This window comes from Falco biarmicus, chromosome 11, assembly GCF_023638135.1.
Source record: "Falco biarmicus isolate bFalBia1 chromosome 11, bFalBia1.pri, whole genome shotgun sequence".
NCBI classification, from domain to species: Eukaryota; Metazoa; Chordata; class Aves; order Falconiformes; family Falconidae; genus Falco; species Falco biarmicus.
Window position 1 is genome coordinate 33,447,054 of NC_079298.1, and position 17,706 is coordinate 33,464,759.

Consider the following 17,706-nt stretch of genomic DNA (forward strand, 5'->3'; position numbering starts at 1 on the left):
AATTATATTCCACTCACTCATACAACTCACTTTGCTGGCTGCCTCATGTTGGTACACAAAACAAAAAATCCAGCCTTACCCTGGAAAGCAAACAGTAGATGCCTGACACTTGAGATGTTTCTCCATGGAAAGGAGAAAGGAGTCAACTCAGCTTAATTTCTTACTCACATCCACATAGCATGGGTGAAAGTTTGGAAAGTTCAGGTAAGCAGTTACCCTTACAAGTCATGTCATTCTTGCATCTATAAATGCTTATATCTTTATGTGCATATACCAAGAAACCTGCATATATTTTGAGTTCTTTTTTAGTGGCTAGAATTATATCCTGTGGGTTTTTAGGCCAAGACCTAATCCTGCTGTGACCAGACAATTAACCACCCTGTGTTGAAATATTCTAGCTTTGAGGAAGAAACAGCTTTTTGCAGATATAAGTCCCACAGAAATAATTTTAGGCCATTTGTTTCAGCCTCCCCTAAATATCCACACCAAACAAGAACAGTCCAGCTGTGAGAACTATCTCTGGCAGTGGCATACTCCCTTGTTTTTGTGGGTAACAAGTTCTCTCAGAGGCAGCTTTCTTCTAATTTAGACTTGTTTCCCATGCAGCAGAAAACAGAGGATCCACTCTTCTGATAAAGCATATAATGTATACGGATCTACAAGCATCTATAGACAAGTCTATGTCCTTTCATTTGCTTCTTCACCTCCAAGGATACAAATCCACCCAATTCTTTTCCCAGTAGCCAAGTGGGCTACTGCTGCCAACTCTTCCATGAAAGTCTCAGAGATTGGATTCTTTTTTTTTTTTTTTTTTTTTTTAATTTACTTATTTTGTGCCCAGGGAATTGAAGTGCTGGCTAAAACAATGCTTTTTAAACAGGCCAGCCTCCTCAAAATTGCTTGAAGATTGGCCCCAGTATGGCTTCCTGTGGCTACAAACCACGTGCCAGTTTAGGTACTCAATACACATAGATTAATTTTCATTGATGCTTTCTTATATAATTATCATCAAGCCAATAAACAAGATGGGTTAAAGACAACACTGTTCATTTTTCACTAGGCCCAGCATCAATCTGATCATCTCAAGGTCATGCTTGGGGTTTCCTTTAACCAGTGTAGCTGTTTGGCAGCTTCCAAGGTCAGCCACATTTTAATTCGTGTAGCCTGATCAAGAACAAGCACAGCATACAAGTGAGGGCTATGCAGCCTCTCATCTGACCCAACAATATGTTCTGTGTATCTGTTAAGAAAACCACACAGCTTTTTTTGTGCATGGGCACCAGTGCAAAGCTATCCAAAATGCTGCAAGAGACAGGCCTGACTTCATTTAAACCAGTGTTTGAAATCTATCAGAAGAGGTGCCAAGACAGATGGAGCTGCTAAGCCAGACCTGGGACACTTTACATAAGGCAAACTGTATTTGCACTGGAAGTCAGAAATATTTTTAAGTAAAGCAGTCCAAGATGCTTTTAATAACAATACCTTGAATTTTAATCCCTTAACCAGCCTATGAAAGCTTTGAACACCATACATTAATAACATTCTTTGCTTTTGTTTCTGTTTTACTCTTCTCCCTTCATACTTTCTCTCCAGGCATTTCTCTCCCTTTGCAAGGGGACTTTCACTCAGGTTTTGTTATGTTCACCTGCAGTTTATACTCCCCACAACCATTTTCCCCTCTTTCCCTTGAGACTAAAATCTTCCACCTTTTACACAGACACCCTCCAGCGACATGGACATCACCGCTTCACCCTCGCTGCCCACCTCACACTATCCACCCCTGTTCCCCAGGCTTTCTCCCAGCTCAGGGCCCCACGAGCCCACCTTTGGCAGGCCTCACCGGCTGCTCCGCCGGCCCCACGCTGATTAGAGACTCCTAGAATGGTTTGAAGCGATGTTAAAGACCATGTCGTTCTAATCCCCTCCCCCCGCCACGGGCAGGGATACCTTCCCCTAGAGCGGGTTGCTCAAAGCCCCATCCTACCTGGCCTTGAGCACCTCCAGGGGTGGAGCTGCTGGTAACGACAGCAAAGCCTCTGTGCCCAGGCGTGTTGGAGGGAGCTCCGGACATTCCTTCCTCCGGACATTCCTTCGTGTCTGTGTGGCACCTGCGGGTGGTGATGGGATGAGTTACGCCTGGAGATCCTCTCAGGAAGCTACATGTGAGGTATTTCTGAGGTGCTCCCCACGCCCGTATAAAATTTTCTAAACCCAAACAGGCTTAAATTTGTGCCTGGGTTATAAATCCTGCCTTGTTCCCTTAAACTTCTTTTTCTCGGAGCTCTGTGCCTCTGTCACGGCCTCCTCACCTCTGCCAGGTCCCCACAGGGGCCGGCGCAGGCCCTGGCCCTCCTTTCTGGGCCACCTGCCTGAGGTAGATACTTGAAATCCCCAAACCTCCTTGCAAAACAAGGCCTTGCAATGAGAAAAAGGGACTGCGAAAGGGCAGACACACCGTGACAAGGTATATAAGTATCACCCCGGCCGTAAACGGGGTTTAAGGCCGCGCCGCAGAGCCTCGGCTGGGGGCAGGGGAGCGAGGAGAGGCGGAACGGCAGCAGCGCCGCCGCTGTTGCCGGAGAGCGCTCGGCCGCTGCGCCGCCCGGAGCGAAGCCACGTTGCACCGCGGAGCGCATGGAGCCGGCGGCGGGGGGCAGCAGCCCGGCGGCGGGCACCTCGGCGGGCGGCCGGGAGTCGGGGGGCTGGGCGGGGGGAGCTGGCGGCAACTGGATGGCGACTCACCCCACGGTAGGCCTATACGGGGCGGTGGAGGGGGTCGCGGAGCTCCGCGGCCCGCCGGTTGCCGGGCGCTGAGGGGCGGCGGGGCGCCAGCGGCGAACCCCCCTGCGCTGAGGCGGGGGCCCGCAGTCGCTCAGCGGGTGCCGCTTTCCCGCCCGCTGCCCCGGCCCCTGACAGGATGCCCGCCCGCCCGCCTCTGAGGAGCGCTTCCGGCCCGGGGCGCACGAAGCGATCGTGGGCAGCCCGGGGTGCTGGGGACGCGGCCCCCTTGATCCCCATCCCCCCCGAGAAGGGGGCCTGGAGGGAGAGTTTTTAATATAAGGAGTTCCCCCATACCGGGCCTGAGGGGGCTGGTCTCCCGGCCCGTGAGGGGAGCCGGTGGGTGCCTGGGCAGTGCCGGGACGAGGCAGTGAACGCTGAAATCACCGCTGGCAAACGCGAGCCTCTTTAAATTTTGACTTCATCTTAATTTTTAGAATACCGAAGACATGGAGATATTTAATTTGGCCGCCACCTTATGTTGATCTACTGCAGCAAAAATAGGTGAAATTCGTAGCCCTTCTCCACAAAGCCAGATCTGTTCCAGAAATAGCTGCAATTCCTCATTGATTTGTTTATTTGGCTTGCTTTCTTCAGCGCTGAAATAGGGGGAATGTGGAAAAAAAGAGCTCTTAAGGTACTATCAAAAACAAGGCCTGTTTTTTTAAATTGCCTGTTGGTCTTTAAAACTGGTTTCAGACTTCAGTGCCTTAGCTGGCCGTGCAGGTTCTGGTTTTGGTCTGTGCATGCTTAATATAAATTCTGCTTTCCTTCACCAACATTACTTTTTGGGTTTCAGTTCACAGATATGATGTCTCTTGACATATCTGACAGCGCTCAAATCTATGCTGCGTTTGTGGTATACCTGGACCTCTTAGAAGGTAATTCAGTGACGTGACTGGATAGACATCTCAACAGACATCTTTGCCTTTAGGTGCTGTTCAAGTCTGTGCGCTAGCAGGATCTTTCCTACAAAGCCCTTGGTGTTCTTTCTGAAATTTAGTGCAGTGACGGTTAGGTAAGAAACAGATGGTATTTTGTCACTCAAGATTTCTGTCTTGGAGCCTTTACGAAGGTGAATGCCCTGGAATGCCTGCACCTGTAACTGCTGGCCAAAATGGGCTAAGACACTTGGCATGGAAAAACAGCAAAAGAGGAGTCGGGGAAGCAAAAGGAGTGTAGAAAGGTGAAGTTACAAGTTCAATGATTGCACTGGTAAAAGAGTCCTTACTTAAATCGATGTCAAAGTTGCTAAATAATGATTACCGTTTAGCAAATGGCTAATGTGTGCCTCATCCCTTTTGAGGATGCTATTTACTGGAAAGGGCAAGGATTCCTGTAGGAGAGAAGATAATCTGGGAGTCTGCTGGCAATAATTATGACAAATGAAATGTAGTCTTCTGGTGTCTTGAAAGAGGGGAGCAGAGTTATGTGATATATACACTTTTGCCTGCAATTCTTCCAAGTTAGCTTTATTGAAAAGGGACTGTGCGTAGGCAGGCAGCCAGCCTAATAAAAATATTTTAGTTTCTCTTGGAAGCTGGTGGTACTCAGGGTCAGGGAAGGGAGGGATTTTACAGGCCAGAAAGCACTGTGTCTGTTATTGTTACACCTCTGAAGAAAATGCCTTAATAGGCTTTAAGAGAAGGCTCCTGTAGTTCTGCAGCAAAAACTTTTAGCTTTATCCCTTCAAGTAGGAGGGAAGAACTGTGCATTATCATTAATCATGCTTTTAGCACCTGCTTCTTCACAGTTTATGGTACTGATAAAGTCCAAATTTGGATTACAGTTTTATGCTGTAGATGACTAAATCTGTGGGGAGTTTTCTTGTCTTTTTGCCTTTTTGAGACAAAGCTTTGTCAGACAGATCCTTATTCACCATCGGTCGGTGCAGCTCTGGAGTCAGCAGGCTGCTGCTGCACCTGTGGGTTTCTTTGACAGGATTGTTTCTCAGAAGGGGAACTTGACAGGTGAATGGGGTAGTTATCTCTCAAGAGAAATGTCCTGTGAGGGAAGGAGGGAAAATGGAACCTTAGATGTTAATGTAAATGCAAAAATTGATATTTGAATGATTAAAACTTGTGTTTTGTGTTCTGGTCCTTCTCATTGATGATGAACCTTTCTAGGGAGAAACTGGCATGAAGTGAAGCATGTTGGAGTAGCAGAACTGCAACTTGTATGTTTACATGCACGTGAAAAAGAACAGGACAGTCTCCAAGTGATGGTGCCGGTACCTGTGTACATATCATTAAGCCACGAGAGGTGAGGATGTGGTTGGTCAATGCTTGCCTCGCATTACCAGTAAGATAAAATAAAGAACAGATCTGTTTAACAGGCTGCTGATGACTGGGTCAGGAGGGGAAGGGGGAGGGAACAAAGGCGTCAGAGCAAAGCAGTATCTCAGCCTGAGAACAGAGTTATTTCGAGTGCTGCACACATACATGCACAGTTGAGATTTCTTCAGTTTTCTGAGCTGCATCAGTCTCTGCTTCTTCGTCTCTGAAAGTGGTATGCCTTTGATGTTGGCTTCCCACAGCAACTGTCTCCTTCTGCTGATAAACACTTCGTATTGTTTAGAAGTTGCATATGCTCAAGGAGATAACAGTGGATATCAAAGTATGAGTTTGAGAGACAAGGTTAGAATACAAGACCTTCGCAGCTTATGTTTTGGAACATTCTTGTGCTGGTTTTTTTTACTCTGGGAAATCTAGCAATGCTTTTTGTGTCACTGGGTTTTAAAGTACCTAAGAGGAAAGAAATCCTCTTGGACCTAAGAATTTTTAAAATAGTCAAATGTATGGATAAGCCTGGTGTGTTTGGTTTGGTTTGCTTTTTGTTTTGAAAGTATAATTTGGCTACTTTCAACCGGAAATTCCTCTTACTTAGCCAGTCTAATGTGTAACTGTCCCTTGAGCTGTGATTTTGGCTTACTTTCCTTACACATGCAAGACTAATTCTTAAGCAGAGGACAGCACAGCTATGACTTTGTGATATTTCAGATATTTGCAGCCTAGAGGAATTCTGCTTCAGTAATTTTATAGTATATTTTAACTGGCCCTTAGAGCAGCCTCAAACACACAGTATGATTTACTCTGCAATAATGGCTGCCTTCTCTTGCTGGTATTTGCCATTCTTTCCTATGATGTCTCCGAAGACCTAACTATTGCAGCTGCATCATGTGGTAGTACATCTTTCAATTTCTTCTGTTCCTGCTCCTGCTAGTAGTGTGTGCTCAGGGCTGGCTTTACAGATCTTGCTAGTGTTTGCTGTTTCCTCTTCCTCTGTGGGCAGCAGCCTGATAAAGTAGTAGGTAGCTAGTGAATTGCACTTAGCAGATGTGTGTATGTGCACCCTAGGAGTGGTGGTTTAGACAAGCTATGGGTTTTGCTTTTTTTTTTTTTAAGGTTTTAGAAATGACACATCGGTCTCTTGCAAACAGACATCCATTTAATTCTGCTATGTGTTTTCCTAAGAGTGTGTTTGTGAGGGGAAAGAAGATTACTTAATAGATATTGATGGATTTGAGTGCTATCTACATGCTGAAAAAAAATCTTCCATTTGCAAATATTGGTCAGTCACTCTTGTGAGCTTGGTCTTGCAGAGAAGTACAGTGTTATCTCCACAACAGTGGAAAGTTGCTGAGGGGTCTTGCAGGATGAAATGCTGAATGGAATTCAGCCTCCCTGCGAGAAGTGTATCACTGTATGTGTGTGAAAGAGACACACTGCTATTCAGAGTTCAAACTAGATTTTAGGTGGGAAAAGAAGGCAGCAAATTAGGATAGGTGATCTTTGAGAAATTGTGCATACGTGCCGAGTTGTTGTGCTTGCTCAATGTAGTAGGTTTCCACCTAGATTGAAAACGTTGATTTCTGGCGTTGGCTCAATGCCAGCAAGTATGTTCAAATTGGCTTTTAATGACAGTGAGATATGGCACTGCATGTATGTCCTATCTTTTACTGTTTCATTGGAGCTTTTCATTTGGAGCCTCTGAACGTGTTTGTACTGTGGTGATACTGTTTGCTCAGCTTCTGGCACCAGTGTGGATGGAATCCGTTACTGGAAGGATGTGTGTTAGGAAAGCAAAGAGTGAATGCATCACATTGATTAAAAGTACAGCTTGTAACTAGGTTTTGCTACAGAGCAACTACATAGAGTGTATTGTCACTAAATGAGCTGAATACCTGGCTGTAGTGCCAGGTGAGTCCATCTAAAGCCTGTACGCTGTCAGACAGGAAGATAGTATATGCTTGTATTTGTGTTATTGAACGTGCATGTGCGTGCTTGGCATTTCATTGGCAAGTCATGACTAACTAGAGAGGCCTGGTCTGTCTTTGTGGAGAAAGGACAGCATCAACTCCTCAGCTCCTTTGCTGGAGCAGTAGGCAAAACCCAGGGGGTATAGACAATAAATGTAGCTCAATGTTACGTAGCATAGAGGGAAGCCATTAAAAAGGCATCCTACAGAAGGCGTTGGTGGGAAACAGTATCACAGCACTACTGCCTTTTTGTTCTGACAGTGATGAATATTTTGTTGTGATTATTGATAGCAGGAGGCTAGTTATATATCTGATGTTTTAAATGATATTTTCTCACAGAACAGGTGGGGTTGGAAGGCACCTCTGGAGATCATCTAGCCCAACCCCCTGCTAAAGCAGGGTCACCTGGAGCAGGTTGCACAGGATCACATCCCGGTGGGTTTTTAATGTCTCCAAAGAGGGAGACTCCACAGCCTCTCTGGGCAGCCGGTGCCAGGGCTCTGTCACCCTCAAGGCAAAAAAGTTCTTCCTCCTGTTCAGATGGAACTTCCTGTGTTTAGTCTGTGCCCGTTGCCCTTTGTCCTGTCACTGAGCACCACTGAAAAGAGCCTGGCCCCATCCTCTTGACACTTGCCCTTAAGATATTTGTATACATTGATGAGATCCCCTCTCAGTCTTCTCCGGGCTAAACAGGCCCAGCTCTCTCAGCCTTTCCTTGTAAAGGAGATGCTCCAGTCCCTCCTAGTTCATTTGACTTCCCAAGCTATAGGTAGGCAGGGAAGCTTTTGTACTTAGCTGCTTTGCCATTTTGTTCAAAGGAATTCTTCGGGGGTTTGTTACCTGCTGAAGAGATACAAGTACAAGTGAATGCAGCTCAATGTTGCAAGTAAGTTGTCAGAGCAGGTTGGGAAGGTGAAAATGTTCTGTCCTCATTGCTGGGCCTGGAAATGTGCTAACTGCAAAAGCAGATAGCAAATGGCAGTGTCTGTGGGCAGCATTTCCTTTGTTTAACCCTGGGTTTGTTTAAGGCCTGGGTAGGGGCTGCAGGGGTGGTTTTCCTCTCAAAGCGACATCAGCTGAGCTCTGCCTTCCCAGGTGTCTCCTGAAGATTCCTCTTGGCTGGCACTCAGGGGAGTGTGTTATGAAAAAGGCCGTAGTAAAGTTGCTGTGGAAATTACCAGCAAGACACCTAAGCAAATGATAAATATGGGTGCCCATATTTATCATATGCCACAAAAAAATAAATATTCCACTCAATGTTTTTTAGCTTCTAAGATTTCATCATGTCCAGTTTATGCATGACAGTTAACTGCTTAAGGCAAAAGCTGTTCTGCTTACTAAGCTCGCTTTCCGCTTGTACAAACAGCTCGATGGATGCTGATCATCCTGCCCAGCCGGTGTAAGGCTGCACAGGTCTGGAGCAACGTGACCACCAGTGTAAATGGTAGTCTCATACAGTCTGGGAAGTGGCTTCACACTGTGTATGCATGCTATTAAAATGAAGATTGCTGAATCTTCTGTGAGTAAAGATCTGGAGAATAAGATGCAACTTCTGTCTGTCTTGGACCAGTCTCTGCAACCACTCACAGCTGGCTGAGGTTTGGAAAACCTTGTGTTTGTACACCTTTGAACTTAGCAGTGATTCTTACTTGCAGGAGGAATTCATAGGTCCATTGCCTGGGATGTCTTTGTTCACTACTGCAGACGACACCTTGGTGCACACCAAGTACCTGATTGTCAGTACATTCCAGAATTGTGGCTCCCCGAAGGGGGTGAAGCAGTCAAATACAAGTAGTCCTGCTTCAGAGATGACAGAAATGACTAGCATAAACCAAGCTCAGCAAGGGTAGGAGAGCTCACACTGTTGTTAGCTGGATCTTCTAGATAGCATTGAAAGCCTTGATCCTTCCAAGGGCCAGGGAGTTAAATGCCAGATCTAAGGGAACTGTGTGTCCTTCCAAGGACCAAGGAGTTAGATGCTGGATCTGATGACATTACATGCTGTCTGTCCTAGACAAATAACATTGTCTAAGCAAAATCTTACTAATAAACAATCAGATTAAATGATACATCACTGCCCTTTTTGGTTTTTATATGCAAGTGTCTGAAATGAAGGATGAAGTCAGTTGCCTGAGGTTATGAGGACTGCAAAGTTTAGTTTAGGCTAAGAGGGAAAGGGTTATTTTATTAAGATGGTAATTTTGGAGAAAGCATACATAAATGGTTCATTTTAACATTGCTAAGCATCCTGAGAAGCAAATCTGAGGACTGGAAGCAACGTATCCTCTTCTAAGTCTGTAGTCTGTGAAATAGATCTTCCTTCCTCTAATGGGAAGTGGTTTCGCTTATAAGAAGCATTGTTATTTTAAATGCACTGGAAGCGTGACGTGCTCCTTGCATCCTCTTCACAGTTTTGTCTGTAGCTCTTCTGCTGTAAGCACTGAGTTTACTCATACGGTAAATCACACACTGAAAATGTAATTTATGGCTTCAAAATGCAAGCTCTTAATAGTTTGTTTGTCGTAGCTTGTACAGCTGAGCTGGTTATGCAGTGCTATGATTGAACATGCTACAGTTGATGTGTCTTGTAGAACTCCACTGAATTCTGATTCCTCCCTTTTTCATGATTTGTCTTGGTTGTTTTTTTCAACTTCCATGGAAGAGGACTTTATATTCCTTCGGATTTCAATTCCTTTTCCAGACCAGTGAGGCATGTGGTGTTTTCTTTGGTGTTTTGTTGGTTGTTTTTTTTCCGTTTCTTCTATCATCCCATGTTCCTGTTGTTTGGAAACAAATCCCTAGAAATTGTGGTGTCCATTTACACCTTCTCCCACTATCATGTGCTTCTTCCTGTATACTTCAAGGCACTGAGTTAATACTGCTGCCTGCCCTGCAGCTACAGCTGAAGCAGCATTCCTGATGGTAAGCCATGCTGCGCTGTTTTCATAGCACTGGCCAACTTCAAGGTACTGTGCTTTATCGGGGTTTCCTCTGTCCACGTTCTGCTGTCGTGGGGCCTGTCTGAACAAGTCTGGTACAATGGCGCACTCCAATGCACAGCGTAATGATCTCTGCGTAGTGCTACAGAGACCAACTTGTGTTGACTCTCCAGCCCAGCCTTGCATGGAGGGGAGGGAGCTGTCTGGGCTGGCCAAGCCTGCAATGAATTATTCATCTAAGTATAAAGGGCAGATTGAAAGCCTTTGGCTTTTATGGTGTGGAAGGCAGTAGTTCCATTTCAGCTCAATGGAGCTCTATGCAACCTCCATAAAACTGTTCTGAGCTTTCGGTGTTGTCGCTACTTCTCAGAGTACTTGCATGGGATATATCACTGAAATACTCTTTTGTTTGTCACAAAGCTTGCTGCCCATGTTATCTTTCCTTTATGATACGGTTCTTTTTCCGGTTTTGGACAGTCAGTTAAAACCTCATGCTACAGTTGCCTGAAGTTCACCGGTCGAAGACCTGTCTCTTTCTCTGGAGTGAAAATGTCAATGTTACTTTGTTAGGAGCAGATCATTAGGAAAGACAGTACAAATTTCTGACATGTGTTGAAGGCCTACCTAGCATGAAAGGCTTTTGTTAACAAAGAATTAAGATGGGGAAAGATGGAAAATTCCCCTCTTTTCTTTGGATGGATTTGTATGAATTTGTTTTTTGGGTTTTGTTTTGGTTTTAAGCTATTAATTGCAGCAGTAATAGAAGACCAGGTAAGTTCACTGTTGCCATTTAGTTTGAAGGCAGCAGTAAAGGCAGATACAGGATGACATTCATCCTGCTGTTACCTTAGCTGCAGTGGTCCTTGTATGATGTTAAATAAGTTAAACCTGCTCTTAGGACTAATTATTCGGTAGAAAAAAGCAATTCCTACCAATGGTAGTTTGTAGGTATCTAGAAAGCCTTTTCTAAAGCTTTTTTTTCTGATACAAAGGGCTTTAGAAATGCCAGCTCCTTCTTTTGGATAATAGTGTCTCCTTCAGTGTTTGGGATGAAATCCTTTTCATCTCCTGCAACGTGAGGTGAATGTGAATTTGCGTCTTAGGTGGAAACTGAGGGCTTAATCCTACTTGCATTTGGCTTGGTGGGAGCAGATCCTGGCTTGCAGTGAACATGCAGACACTAGCAGTTTTTAGAGATGTTTTTTCAAGCTATTCTGAAAACATTGTATGATCTACAACAGATGAGAATTCTTATTTAAAAAAAAATTAGTCTTATTCTATTTATAGGACTTAAATAAAACTTTCCAGTGTTTCTTCTGGTGTCTCTGTTCCCCCAGTTTGTGTGTTATTTTGCTTTCACAGTGCCTTTGTTTGAGACATACTTTTTGTATGGGAAACCTGAAGCTTCTGTGTTGCCTGTCTTAACATTCAATGGCTCCTCTTCATGGGGAGGGGGAGAGAGGGTAAGGAGTGGTTGCAGGATATTTTTAACTCCTAGATTTCTCACTGTGCACACAGCAACACACATGCTTCATTGTTCTGTGTGCTCTTGTGGGGCTCTAGATGCCTTTTATTTTTTTTTTACCAGGTAGTCATTGGCATAAATCCTGAGAAAGCGGCATGTATAGGGTTGACTGTCCCTGATCTTCCTGTGCAGGCTGAGCCTGTAGATGAGGAAGTCTGAGGTGATGAACAAGGCAGAGCCTGTGGATGAGCATGTGCTAAGGTGATTGAGTATTGTGTTGTACACTGTTCTTCAGGAGATGACAAAGTGAAATGGTGCATTCTTCCAGCGCAGACTTTACCTGAGACTGTATTGAAAACCTGCTGAGCTTTTATTCAGACACTGCAGAACAGTATTAACTGCTTCTCAGCTGCACCTTTTGTTATGTTAAGTCTGTACATTCTGCCTAAAACCTGATGTCTAACCAGTTGAAAGGGAGGAACCAGGTAGAGCCAGTCCAATGCATCTTCTGTGGGGTTTGCACTATTAGGGAACCAACACCAGAGTCATTGTGGACCACTTGGGATCAATGGGAACAATGTTTGCAGAATGTGTCCTAACACAGTTGTGACTCATGAGGAAAAGGAGATCACCATGATGGTGAGGGAACATTATCAAGACTGTTGGTGGAGTTGCCAAAGTACTGGATGTATTGAATTCCCCTGTTCCCAAGGCTTCTAATATTTGACACTTTCAGAAATACTAAATACGCTTTACTTAAGCAAAAGCCATCTTTTATAACTGACATCACTTGTATGGTGTAGCAGATGTACTGGTCATTAAGGTGCTTATCTGTAACTATCAACTTAGTAAATGAAGTCAGCTAGCTCTGTTGGGGGGGGGGTGTTAACATATGGCTTCTTGTTTATTTTAGTCACTGAATGCAGCTGTTGTGTGAGATGGGTAGCCTAGAGGGCTGTATCTCTTGAAATAAAGGCTTCTTGCCTTGTTTAGGAGGTCAAACATGCATTGCCTTGAATTTCAGAAGGCCAAGAACACTTCTTACTTTTTATTTTCCCCCAATACACAGTGTTAGAAATATCAGAAGGATGAAAAAGCCCTATACCTTTCCTGCAATACATTATTTTTCTGTTCGTGACAGGTAGCAAGTGCAGTGAAACCAGCACAAACCCAGATGTTCTCTGACTCCTCCTTTGAAATGTCTGCTGCTGCAGAGAAACTTTGTGAACATGCTGGATGCAGAGACTAACAGTGATGCCTTAAGGGAAGGAGAGGAAACACAGGCGTCTGATACAGACTTCCTGAATTCCAAAGCTTATTCTTTTAAAAGATATCCTCTCACTAATATGCAGATGTGCTGCATTGCATTATGGCTAGTTGTGGTATGCATGAATGAGAGCTTTTGTTTTGGGGCTGCTTGTGTTGAGAAAAGAGGGAAGAGGAGAATCTTGCATTTGCAGTTGTAATTCTTTGTGGTGATAGAGGCCGATTTCCCCATGTGCAGTGGAAAGCATTGGGCTCTGTGGACAGCACTGTCAGCACGTCATCCGGAGGCAGTGACCTGTCTTTGTGCTCCTTGCACAAAGCCCGAAACTCAAGTCTCCTGAAAAGTAAGTCAGGGGTGTGAAGATATGTCATTCATCTGTTGTCAGGACCTGGCCACTTTTGGGATCACGGCGCGTCTTCTAAGTCTTAACTGCTAAATGGGGAGGAAATTAAAGGTTCAGATGTCTGTGCCTGACAGTATAAGAAGGAATCATGAGTGATGGGAAATCTAAATCTAAGGCCTTGCTGTTACATCCACCCCTCCTAGCAGACTAGGAAGAGAAACGGTGACAGTTACTAAAGAAAATACAAAGGAGCTTCTGCCTTGGCTGACAGGTGAATACAGGCCACTGTCTGAGTCTGCTTCCAGATATGGGGCTGTACACGCTCAACACAAGATGGGTTTCTTTGGGTCCCAAAATATCTCTCCTGGGTAGTTGTGCCTTTTATTTGCCTTTTTATTGTTATTTCTATTTCACATTCCCAGGAGAGAGAGAGAGATTAATATCCACGGCTTCATAAAACCATGGATATAGTTCTTTCCTCATTGGGTCTCTGCTAGTAGCCTGCCCTCACCATTGATAACTTACTCAGAGCTTCCTCTAGACATGAGCTACCAAGGTGTTAACAAGTGGATTCTTGCTCTGTGCACATGCAGCGTGTCTGGAAGGACATCTGGAATCTTTTCCCAGGCCCTTGTCATCTGCCAGAGCTACAGCAAGACATTGTGGTGCTGGAGGTACCTCTAAGGAGGGGCTGAAGGTGACAGGAGCAGAAGGTGCCCAGCACCAGCGCAGAGATACAGCGCTTCACAGCTTGTTTGTCCTTGCTTACTGCAGTCCTGGTGCCTGCTTATACACCTGTGATTCATTTGGTACTTAGTGGTGCAACTCCAGCGGGCACGTGACCCCTTCTCTTGCCAGGTAGTGCTTTCACTGGAAGGTCTTGCTGTATTTGAGGCATTGCTGATAGTGTGCTGGATTTCTTCCTTGTTGCAGAGCACCTCCATCCTTGAATTGCCTGCAGCTTTGGAAGGCAGGCTTGAGTTTATGCTCTTCTTAATACCCACGGTGCAGTTAGTGTTCCCACAGCAAGCCCTGAGCCTGAGGCACCTGCCAAGTAAACGCCTGCGCATAAACAAAGCAGTGCCAAGGTGGCAGGGAGCAGAGTAGGTGGTATCAAGTTGCTTGAAATAAGTCATTTGCAGGTGTCCCTCTCCTGCCAGTGGCCACTACGCTATCTCTTTGCTTGTTTGTTCTCTTGTTATGGGATGTGCTGATGGTAGGAGGACCAGAATATGGCTTTTCACAGCCTTAGTCTCTCTGTTGCATGGAATGACTTAACTGTATTATATTTCCATGCCTTGCATTATATATGGGCCAGTGGTGAAAGCAAAAGAAAAGGCACTACTGAATTTAGCCAAGCTGAATTATGAACAGTTCAGAACACAGATGGATGCTTAAGAGGGTCACGGGCTTAACAGCGTAGGCTTTCCAGGCTGCTGCTTATTCTCTGCCGCTTTCCATTTGGCTTTTATTAAGGGATCAAAGAGATTTCGAAGGAAGATGATGATTAAAGTTTAAAAGCTGATGCATTTAGAAAAAGCCTTATTTTCAACTACGGTGCCCAACTTCAGAAATGCATGTTTTCTGGTGAATGAGATCTCAGGGGCACGTGAAGCGAGGGTTGATTTTTCCCACTGCATAGCTGACCTCTCCCCAGAGTGTAACCTCTCTTGGCAATCCCAGAGGAGCCCTCTTCCACCTTTAGGTGAAGGAGAAAGCAAGCATGTCCACAGGGGGAGCTATGGGGTGTGTTATTGTTTGTCACAGGTGAGTGGTTTAGGTTGCTTAAAGAATCACCATCAAAGGTATTGGCTACTAAAACTATTTTGCTCAAACTTTTTGATGGTGATTCTTCAAGTGTTTTGACCTAAACCACTGGTTTGTGACACTGTTGTGCCCTTGGGCACTGCACTCCTTCTGTACCTGCTCCCCAGTCAGAAAAGTAATACAGGGACTCCAGGACTCAGTGTCATCCTCTGCTCTGAATTGAAAAGTGACTGGCATGTTACTTTTAAAACAAGCTGAATCGGAAAAATTGCATAACCTTGCCTTGAATTTTTAAGGAAGACATTATTTATGCTGACTGTCTTAAAGAACATTAGTCTTGTGGCTTCTCGTCTAGACAGGGAGGTAGAGAAACCTGGCTTCAGTTCCTGGGTCTTTCACAGTCTGGCAGAGAATTATAGTACAGTGACTGGAAGACCTACCTCTACCTATGGAACAAGTCTTAATTATTTTGTTCTCTAATTGAACACCATGTGTTGTTCAATTAGATAGATTTTGTTTTTAATTTAATGAAAACAAGGCCATTAGAGATTGCCATGCTATGATTGTGGTTATTGAAGGATGGCTGAGGCCTGTGCACAGTAGTACACCTAAGGAAAGCTTAAAAGCATGTGTTGAGCCGTTTCCAGCAGAGATGTATGTTTTATAAGGTTCTTTGTTCTTGGATTTTGTTGCTTGATTATACAACTTTGGATTTTTATTAGAACAGATAGTGCACTTTCTCTACTGAAGACAAATTTGCAGAATAAACCCAGACTGAATAAAAATAGCAGTGGTGCACTTCTACCTTTGTGCCATCGTTAGGCGGTTGTGGGCTCCTTTCTAACAGACTGTTTCCTCTTCCAGGATAAGAGAAATCATGAAGAAAGCGTCTCTCCCACAAGACGATCCCAACATCCCGCTGTCAGTTACCTTGGCCATAGTTGAGTCAGATTCCACAGTAGTCTATTATAAAATGACTGATGGCTTTGTGATACCAGATCCTCCTGATGATACTGAAGATGTGGACAATAAACAGTGGAGAAAGAAAAGAAAGAAGCTTTTCAAATGATTAAGACAAAGATATATTTTTTTCTTGAACTACTGTCCTGAAACCTAAACAAATCCAGGAACTTACATATGTAAATAAGTCATGTGCTAAAGCTTGACATGCAGAAGGCAGACATCTGTTCAGGGAGAACAGAGGCTTGTGCAGCTGCACGGTAATGAAATGCCATTAGAAGTATGAGAAGAGTTATGCTTTGAGAGTGATTGCTCCTGACTAATAAATATACTTGTGAGATGTCTCCAAAGGTAGTCTCTCCTTTTTATCTGGTCAGGTACGTAACAGAATAAACGCATCCTTACCCATAACTGGAAGTATTGGCTAAAGGTAAATCTGAAGGGTTTCTGGCATGAGTACTGATACCAAGTTAAGGGCTTTGTAGTTTACTGAGTGTCTGTGTCTTAACGCTGTCAGAAGCACTCATGCTACCTCCCAGGTTACGTTTCTGACCAATTACTTTCCCCTGCTTTTGGAGAAAAGACTTTTCCAAAGAAATATCTTCCTTTAAATTTTTCTCTGCAGAGGGAGAACTGGCTAGCAATACCAGAGGCTACTAGAACTAAGTGTAGACTCGTAAGGAAGGCTCTCTGGATCTGCCTGAAGAAGCTGTGAGCAGAGGCCAGCCCTTTGCATGGAGGTTGGTTGTGACTGGATCAACCACACCTGAAATGTTGAGCCAGGGTAGCGTTACCCACGTAGCTGAAGGCACAGCATGCTAAAGGTCGTGATCCAGAAACCACCAGGTGCTTGTGCCCAATACAGGGTTGGACAGCTGCCTAAGAACCGAAGGTTCCTTGCGTTTGCATCGCAGTTCGGTAAGGTTGTCTGATGGGGACCTGCCTCTCCCTGGGCTTCCTGTCTGAAATAGCCGCGTTGTGCTTTCCGTACTTTTACTGTGATGTTGGTGCTTCAGGCTAAAAGGACCTGGACAACAGGCGAACGCTTTTATCTGTTACCAAAGTATGTCATCTGTGCTGTGAGCGGACCCTAGCTTTATGCAGCAAGCAGGTTTCTAAACCCATTGTAATTTCTAAGATTTATTGGGGGTTTTTTGATGTAGCGTTTGCTCATTAAACTGGCTGCCCAAGAGGTGCTTCAGCTTGGAGTAAGCTGAGAAGAAAAAACCTGACTTTTGGGTTTTCTATGGGAATTTTCCATGTATTTCACATAGAAATCTTCAGGTTAAACTTAGGAGTTTCTTGGCAATCAAGTAGCATCCCAGAAGCAGCTTATTGAGTACAAAAATGTCTGCATGACATTTGTGTGGCCAAGGACCACACATCCAAATTTTGAAGCACAAGAGCTCTTTTTTTGCATGGGCATAAGAATGGGAGAGAATCCAAAAAACCAAGCTGGAAGTGAAAGACCATTTAAGCTTTGCTATCCCTATGGCTAGAGTGGATGTTTTTGTGGTTGCAGAGTTTGAACTTGGTTTGTCCAAATAAGCTGGGAGGCACAATGGTCTAGCAGGGAGAGCCCGGGGCCGGAAGGCCCTCGCACTCCGTGATGTGGGGCGTTGGGTTTGGACACCGATCCTGCAAGTGTTTTGCAGGCGCCTAGGCTGGGCAAAGGAGGCAGCTGCTGCTCTGGCTTGTTCAGACCTCAGCCCTGCCGGGGTGCTCCTGGGCTTGCAGCACATGCTCACCCCTCCCAGCTTGGCCAGCAGACTTGGAGAAGGGTGCGCTGTTACGCAGAGCTCTTGTGTTCACCTTTGGGTAAGGGGGAAAATGTCTTCTATCAGCTTTGCCACTAGCACCATTGCCCGGGGTGGGGGGGTGGAGGTGCTGTGCTGACCTGGGGCCCTTGGTAATCCACGAGGAGCAGGC

The 17,706-nt window shown here is 44.9% G+C and overlaps 2 protein-coding genes across 4 annotated transcripts in view; one reads left to right on the forward strand and one right to left on the reverse strand.

The window, feature by feature from the left end:
• COLGALT2 (collagen beta(1-O)galactosyltransferase 2) overlaps window positions 1-3,282 on the reverse strand; it is a 59,917-nt gene extending 56,635 nt beyond the window's left edge. The window contains exons 1-2 of the mRNA XM_056355639.1: window positions 2,743-3,282; window positions 1,985-2,108 (exon numbers count right to left, since the gene is read on the reverse strand). The gene's annotated coding sequence lies outside the window, so the exon portion shown is untranslated. The remainder of the gene's footprint in view (window positions 1-1,984; window positions 2,109-2,742) is intronic.
• Window positions 2,440-16,121, forward strand: TSEN15 (tRNA splicing endonuclease subunit 15). Of its 3 annotated transcripts, none has more exons than XM_056355645.1 (4): window positions 2,440-2,464; window positions 3,578-3,659; window positions 4,905-5,040; window positions 15,682-16,121. In XM_056355645.1, the coding sequence occupies exons 2-4, from the start codon at window positions 3,587-3,589 to the stop codon at window positions 15,884-15,886; spliced, it is 414 nt and encodes a 137-aa protein (XP_056211620.1). In that variant the 5' UTR covers window positions 2,440-2,464; window positions 3,578-3,586; the 3' UTR covers window positions 15,887-16,121. The 3 variants fall into 3 exon arrangements, with proteins under 3 accessions (XP_056211620.1, XP_056211619.1, XP_056211618.1); XM_056355644.1 differs by lacking the exons at window positions 2,440-2,464; window positions 15,682-16,121 and adding exons at window positions 2,566-2,748; window positions 13,257-15,674; XM_056355643.1 differs by lacking the exon at window positions 2,440-2,464 and adding an exon at window positions 2,599-2,748.
• The last annotated feature ends 1,585 nt before the right edge of the window (window positions 16,122-17,706 follow it).